This window comes from Mandrillus leucophaeus, unplaced genomic scaffold (assembly GCF_000951045.1).
Source record: "Mandrillus leucophaeus isolate KB7577 unplaced genomic scaffold, Mleu.le_1.0 Scaffold959, whole genome shotgun sequence".
Classification (NCBI taxonomy): domain Eukaryota; kingdom Metazoa; phylum Chordata; class Mammalia; order Primates; family Cercopithecidae; genus Mandrillus; species Mandrillus leucophaeus.
The window spans coordinates 464,792-466,404 of NW_012110463.1; the positions used below are offsets into that span (position 1 = coordinate 464,792).

At 38.1% G+C, this 1,613-nt stretch overlaps 1 protein-coding gene across 1 annotated transcript in view; it reads right to left on the reverse strand.

Moving 5' to 3' along the window:
- The window catches only part of ZNF681 (zinc finger protein 681), a 20,818-nt gene that overhangs the window by 7,865 nt on the left and 11,340 nt on the right, over positions 1–1,613 (reverse strand). The window contains exon 4 of the mRNA XM_011970594.1: positions 8–772. Within this exon, the coding sequence (XP_011825984.1) occupies positions 8–772 (765 nt within the window). The remainder of the gene's footprint in view (positions 1–7; positions 773–1,613) is intronic.

Genomic DNA, 1,613 nt, shown 5'->3' on the forward strand with positions numbered 1-1,613 from the left:
ATCTTATGTCTCGTAAGGTGTGAGGACTGGTTAAAGGCTTTACCACATTCTTCACATTTGTAGGCTTTCTCTCCAGTATGAATTATCTTATGTCTGGTGAGGTGTGAGGGCTGGTTGAAAGCTTTGCCATATTCCTTATATTCATTGAGTTTCTCTCTAGTATGAATTATCTTATGTGTAGTAAGGGTTGAGGACTGATTAAAGGCTTTGTCACATTCTTCATGTTTGTAGGGATTCTCTCCAGTATGAATTATTTTATGTGTTGTAATGTGTGATGACAAGTTAAAGGCTTTGCCACATTCTTCATATTTGTACGGTTTCTCTCCATTATGAATTCTTTTATGTTTAGTAAAGATTAAGGATCCATTAAAGGCTTTTCCACAGTCTTCACATTTGTAGAAATTTACTCTAGTACAAGTTATTTTACGTTGAGTTAGGTTTGAAAACATGCAAAATGATTTGCCAAATTCTTTACATTTAAAAGGTTTTTTTCCGGTGTGTCTTATCTTATGTCCATTTAAATTTGAAAATTTATGAAAGATTTTCATATATTCATCACAATGAAATAGTTTGCTCTGGGTAGCTGGCAAACATTGGTTAAGTCCATTGTAACCTCCTTTTTGCACCTTGCACTCATCCACACTTTTACCACATTTTCTTAACTGTAAATTCTCATGTTCACATTTTCCATGTCTTCTCAGTGTCACTTTTTGGAAAGAATCTTTTATGTTCTGCTCTGGTGAAAAGTCTTGGGCAAAATGAGAACAAGTAACTGAAAGAAATAAAAATAACAAACGACTTCACTTGATAGACTCTAAATATACTTTACAAATCCAACCTATACCATTATACAAATTACACAAGCAAGATGGCATAGCAAAATACCAAAGGCCCTAATTTCTTCTTTTTTTTTTTTTTTCTGAGATGGAGTCTCAATCTGTCACTTGGGTTGGTCTGCAGCAGCGTGATCTCAGCTCACTGCAACCTCTGCCTCCCAGATTCAAGCAATTCTTTTGCCTCAGCCTCCTGAGTAGCTAGGATTACAGGCATGCACCACCATGCCCAGCTAATTTTTGTATTTTTAGTAGAAATGGGGTTTCACCATGTTGGCCAGGCTGGTCTCAAATTCCTGACCTCGTGATCTGCCCACCTCAGCCTCCCAAAATGCTGGGATTACAGGCATGAGCCACCGTGCCCAGCCCAAAGGCCCTAATTTCTTAATAGAAATATAAATGTAACAAAAACACATTGACCAAAATACATTTGTGGAAAATTTATAAATTAGTTAAGTGTGTGAGCAGAATGCAAAGAGCCACATAGAAAGAAAAGTCTGTTACATTTACCCAACACAGATCTTTCTGCTCCCCAATATAACATAATACCCTTAAAAGTAAATTGCCAACTTCAATTATTTTGCATATAGACGTATACCTGAGAGCTGATAATTTATAAAGAAAAAAGGGGCCGGGCGCGGTGACTCAAGCCTGTAATCCCAGCACTTTGGGAGGCCGAGCTGGGCGGATCACGAGTTCAGGAGATCGAGACCATCCTGGCTAACACGGTGAAACCCCGTCTCTACTAAAATACAAAAAAAATTAGCCGGGCGAGGTGGC